This window comes from Salvelinus alpinus, chromosome 22, assembly GCF_045679555.1.
Source record: "Salvelinus alpinus chromosome 22, SLU_Salpinus.1, whole genome shotgun sequence".
NCBI classification, from domain to species: Eukaryota; Metazoa; Chordata; class Actinopteri; order Salmoniformes; family Salmonidae; genus Salvelinus; species Salvelinus alpinus.
In genome coordinates, this window is record NC_092107.1 from 36,630,100 (window position 1) to 36,636,099 (window position 6,000).

Here is a 6,000-nt window from a genome sequence, read left to right on the forward strand (position 1 = left end):
AACTGTGTATGAAAATGTTTATTATATTATTATAATACGTGCTATGATGAATTACAATATCAATTGAACACATGCACTTCAATGTTATATCAATTCATATAAGAATAAAGCTTTTCTCCAACAACATGGAAGTGGTTCCACTCTGTAGGCTACTGCTAATCACATCACTTAGCAGGTCAAATTAGATTTTAACACTCTAGATTTGAACAATCTCTCATAACATTGGAATATCTAAAGTGAACCTTTGTCATGTTAATAGTTACAATGATACCAATGATTACCTGCTAAATTGTTGGTCATCTCTGTCAGAGTAGTCCTACCTAACTGTATGATAAACCATATAACTGAACGTTACAATGTTTTTCCCCCTTAATCATATCTTAATAACGTATATCATTGGACGTCTTCTCCATAAGGTGTTTCTTGGTGTTCTTCTCCGGCCTGAACAGAATAATGAAGCATTTAGGAACAAATAACAGAAAGAACAACCCAAAGCTAGAGGTGATGATGGCAAAGATCTCCACAGCTACAGTGAACTTCCCAGGAGAGCTGACATAAGCTGGGATAAAGGTGATCCAGACTGCACAGAATATGAGCATGCTGAAGGTGATGAATTTGGCCTCATTGAAGTTATCAGGCAGCTTCCGAGCCAGAAAAGCCAGCACAAAGCACAAGAGAGAAAGGAGTCCTATATAGCCCAACACAGCCCAGAAACCAATAGCTGAACCCACATCACACTCTAGAATGATCTTTTCCTTGTAGGTAGTGAGGTTTTTAATGGGGAAGGGAGGGTACAGGACCAACCACAGAGTGCATATCAAAGCCTGGACAAACGTGAAGGACACTACAGTCAATCTCTGCTGTGGAGGACCAAACCATTTCATGACATTACTGCCTGGAAGTGTAGCCCTGAAGGCCATCAACACCACTATTGTTTTCCCCAGAACACAAGAGATGCAGAGGACGAAGGTGATCCCAAACGCTGTGTGGCGCAGCATACAGGACCACTCAGAGGGCCGGCCAATGAAAGTAAGAGAGCACAGAAAACACAGTGTCAAGGAGAAGAGCAGCAGGAAGCTCAGCTCAGAGTTGTTGGCCCTGACGATGGCCGAAGTTCTGTGGCGGTAGAAGATAGTTGCCGTGGCGATGGCCAGACAAGCCCCGCCCACAGAGCAGGCAGTCAGGATGATTCCGAGGACCTCGTGGAAGGACAGGAACTCCACAGGCTTAACGATACAGCGGTCTCTCTCAGCGTTGGGCCAGTACTCCTCGGGACAGATCAGACAGTCTGAAGAATCTGACCAGGACAATGCAACAGACTGTTAGAATGTTAGCAATAATAGATTCAGGTTTTATTTATTTACAAATACATGTCCCACAATGCTGCACTTTGTCAGTTTACAATAACGAATGTTGAATTAATGTGCAGCTTACATGAGATAATAAGAACAGGAATATAATTGATAGACACTACCTTTGTAGTGCTGGTAATATGAATTAACCACTACTTAGTAAACCGTGATAGAAATTACAACACATTTTTGCCAACTGTTGCTATAGTCCTACCTGTGTTATTACTTATTTCTCCCTCTGCACATTGGATACAGTCATAACAGCATACAGGCTTTCCTTTCTGTATAGCCTTACGAGTGCCTGGGGGACAGCTCTCACTGCACACTGACACAGGTACTTGTGTACTGTTCTTTACCCAGGTGATTTCCCTCTCGATGTCAAGCCTCTGGTCAGGAGGCAGGGACCCATCATAGAGCCCCACTGTCACAAACTCCATCTTCCCACTCTCCCGTCTCTGCCAGTTGACCAGCTCATAGGTTGCCACTGGATCCCCGTTGGCATCGAAAGACACCTGGTACCCGTTACGAGAGAAGTTCACCCTCCTCAATCTCTCCAGGACCTGGGGGTTGGAAGGTCAAGGGAGAGAGAGAGGGGACAAGAGAGAAGGAGAGAGGTGAAGAGAGATGGAGAGAAGGAAAGATAGATGGAGTGAGTGAGAGAGAAACAGAACATTAATTCAACTCATATATTTGTCAGATGCGTTACTTCAGAACAAGTTGTAAAGTATAATGGGAACTCCAAGGCCTTCATACATGTAGTCTCAATAAACATATCAATCAGGACATTATCCTACAGACTTGTCATTCACCTGTGTTGGCTTCACATTGAGATTTTTGTCACAGTTCACAGTGGAGTTTTCTCTCTCTTCACAAACGATGCTGTGGATGGCGTGTGCTATGGCGTAAACAGCTTTATACACCATGTTAGTGACACGCAGCTGGGATGTATCTGTGTAGGGGGTCTGTAGCTGCTGTATATCCTCACTGCCATCACACACCTTCTCTTCAACCCCAACACCTGTAGTAGTCCCTACAGACAGACAGACAGACAGACAGACAGACAGACAGACAGACAGACAGACAGACAGACAGACAGACAGACAGAGAGAGAGAGAGAGAGAGAGAGAGAGAGAGAGAGAGAGAGAGAGAGAGAGAGAGAGAGAGAGAGAGAGAGTGGGAGACGGACGGACAGACAGGAAGATAGAGATACAAATAGATTGATATATACTGTTTATAAATAGATAGAAAGATAGATAAATAGATAAATAGATAGACAGACAGACAGAGAGACAGACAGACAGACAGACAGACAGACAGACAGACAGACAGACAGACAGACAGACAGACAGACAGACAGACAGACAGACAGACAGACAGACAGACAGACAGACAGACAGACAGACAGACAGACAGACAGACAGACAGACAGACAGACAGACAGACAGACAGACAGACAGACAGACAGACAGACAGACAGAAAGAAAGAAAGAAAGATAGAAAGATAGAAAGAAAGAGATACAAATAGATTGATACATACTGTATATAAATAGATAGAAAGATAGAAAGATAGATAAATAGATAGACAGAGAGACAGACACACAGACAGACACACACAGAAAGATAGATAGATAGATAGATACCTATCCCCAGCCGACAGCCAAAGGCTCCCTCCCAGAACTCAGTGAGCAGGGGAGAGTTGGACACCTTCTGTGGGGAGAGGTCCAGGAGGAAGTCCCTGAGGCCGGGGATGACAGAGCGTTGGATCCCAAATCCGATGGCCCCGGCACACAGGCCGAAGCGCAGCATATCTGGGTCAGTGACCCAGGACTCACTCCCGATCCACTGGCGGGGAGGAGAGGGCAGGCGTTCCATCTCCTCCAGCAGGATCCTCATTTCCACAATAGATGTGAATGCAACCACCACCCGGGCTGTGGAGCTGGGGAACATGATTATATCATATGCTTAATATGCTTGTCATGTTTATCATTCATTGGAATGTCTCAGTGAAGTGAACATGAACATTAGTATTAATCAACACTTTTGACATGTTTAAGATATGCAAATCATGTTGGTCTCACAGATCAGCTTTGGGAAAAGAGAGAAATTAATATCAATAGTTTTTTTTATAAATATGGTCTTGCATTTGTGTGAATGAAAAGTTCAAATGTAATCACGGATCACCTGCGGATCACGTCGGCCACCCGTTGCACTCTGCTGGGTGCGTTGGTACGGGAGAAGGCTTCAGAATACTCCACACAGATGCCTTCCTCTTGTGCTGCCTGTAGGAAAGCCGCCATCCCGTTATTACCGTAGTCAGAGTCGGAACGGACCGCCCCAATCCAGGTCCAGCCGAAGTGCTTGATGAGGTGGGCCAGAGCGGCAGCCTGGAACTGATCACTGGGGATGGTTCTGAAGAAGGTTGGATACTGTTTCTTATCACTCAGACACGCACAGGTGGAAAAGTGGCTCACCTAGGTAGAAACAGACAGTCGAAAACATGAGAAAGAACATAATGTCGGCCAAACGAGTCTCAGTTATCGGCTACTTCCTGCTTTTTTTCTTTAGCTGTGTGGTATGATATTAGGGAGACATTAATAATAATAAGCCAAACTATTGTTTTTCATTAGGCCAGATTGAAAAGGATACATATTTCTACATATTTCTAACTTGGTCATTCTATTCATATTGAAAATAGTTTTATAAGACAAACTGCTGCTGTGAAAAAAAAAAGTTACAGGTATGACAACAATCCCTGGTATCCCATAACAACCTAGCCTATGAAAGATAGCCCTCAGATCATGTTTAAATGCATCCAGACTCATAGTCCTCAGTCTATGTTCAAATGCCTTTCTCCACATAATTTCACACAGAAATGTATATTCCTGAAAGACAGGAGAATACAGTTGGACTACAGGAAGTTAAAAGAGGATTTCCTGAAAGAGAGGAGAATATATGATTTCTTTCCACAGGAGTTTACCTGAGGAATACCGAAAGGGCCAATGATGCGCAACATGCTGATGGTAGGCGTGGAGCCAGACTCGCCCACGATAGCTGTCACTGTAGCCGACCCCGAGCACTGTTCTCCGGTATCAAACATTGGGTCCAGGCCATTAGCCAGCTGGAAGGCCACATTCATGGCCATGGGGACCGAGGTGCACGAGTCGTGCACTTGATAACCAAGTGTGACACCCGGTAGAAGGTCCGTACTGTTGTTAATCTCCTCAACTGCGAAGACCATGGCGCGCGAGAAGCGCAACTCACGGGAATCAAAACTGTAAATAGAAGATAGGTGAGTGAGCACCACTTGACTAAATGGTAAACTAGCATATAGAATAAATGGTTATACGAGGGCAAACATCTTAATATCTAGCCTTATTTTCCACACTGTCTACATGCCTACACTTTTGATATCGGGGACATGAAAATTGAGGACATGAATTGAGGACATGAAAATGTGACCCTTTGTAACAGTACCTACTCTCTCAGACACAAACACACGTTTTACTTAAAACACTGTTTATCTGTCTATAAACACACTGTCTCTGTATCTTTAAAACACAATGGATCTGTCTCCCCACACAGTCACAGTCCTGTCCCCTGTTCCCTCTTGCGCTCACTGACCTCCCTGTGCACTGCAGGGGCTCAGGCATGCTGGTGTAGCTGTGATCCACAGTGTGCATGTAGTTGTGGATGGAGAACACACCCCCGATGACAAAGTCCCCGTCCTGGGAGAACGCCGGAGGACGAGGGGTGCCTTGGAGCCTGCATCTGACAGACTCCAGCCCAGAGGCAGATGCAGAGGCAGATGAGAGCAAGGCAAGCCCACCAGCCATCACAGCTAGATGTAGTAGAACCAGACTACCAGCCAGACTTGGATCCAGAGCAGGAGCCGGAGACGGCCTCATTCCCCTGATGTCTAGAAGGTATGGCGTAATACAGTGCCACACAGACCCACATAGGTCAGGTTACCTCTCTACTCTGGTTTAAATACCCACCGTACCTCTGTGGGGATTCCTCTGGGGGCCACACTGTGGGATTGGCAATGCCAAGGAGGGAGGGGTTAGAGGCTGCTCTGCTCACCCAGTCATGTCCTGCTTCTTTCAGCTATAGAGAGTGTATGCACCAGCATCAGAACTACGTTGACTGTAATGATTTAGATAGACATAAACATACATTAGACACATGATAACCATAATCCTCTCTTATATTTCCCTGACTGTCTAGTCCTTTTGGCACGCTGGCTCTACACAGTATTTCCCCTTCTGTCTAGTCCAATTGACACTTTGACTCACTTATATTTCCTCTACAGTCTAGTCCTCTTGGCAAGCTGGCTCTACACAGTATTTACCCAGCAGTCTAGTCCTCTAGGCACGCTGGTTCTACACAATATTTGCCCTACAGTCTAGTCCATTTGGCACTTTGCCTCATTATATTTCACCTACAGTCTATTCCTCTTTGCACGCTGGCTATTCACAGTGTTTCCCCTACAGCCTAGTCCTCTTGGCATGTTGCCGCACTTATTTTTCCTCTACTGTCTAGTCCTCTTGACTACAGAGTATTTATTCCAAGTCTAGTCCTCTTGGCACGTTGCCCCACTACCAGTTGAAGTCGGAAGTTTACATTCACCTTAGCCAAATACATTTAAACT

General features: G+C 45.1%; 1 protein-coding gene across 1 annotated transcript; it reads right to left on the reverse strand.

The window, feature by feature from the left end:
- Positions 1 to 380: 380 nt before the first annotated feature.
- Positions 381 to 5,185, reverse strand: LOC139549802 (extracellular calcium-sensing receptor-like). Its single transcript, XM_071360553.1, has 7 exons — positions 4,974 to 5,185; positions 4,330 to 4,624; positions 3,534 to 3,823; positions 2,993 to 3,288; positions 2,162 to 2,382; positions 1,567 to 1,912; positions 381 to 1,297 (listed from the first exon to the last, which is right to left on the reverse strand). The coding sequence occupies exons 1-7, from the start codon at positions 5,183 to 5,185 to the stop codon at positions 381 to 383; spliced, it is 2,577 nt and encodes an 858-aa protein (XP_071216654.1).
- Positions 5,186 to 6,000: the final 815 nt, after the last annotated feature.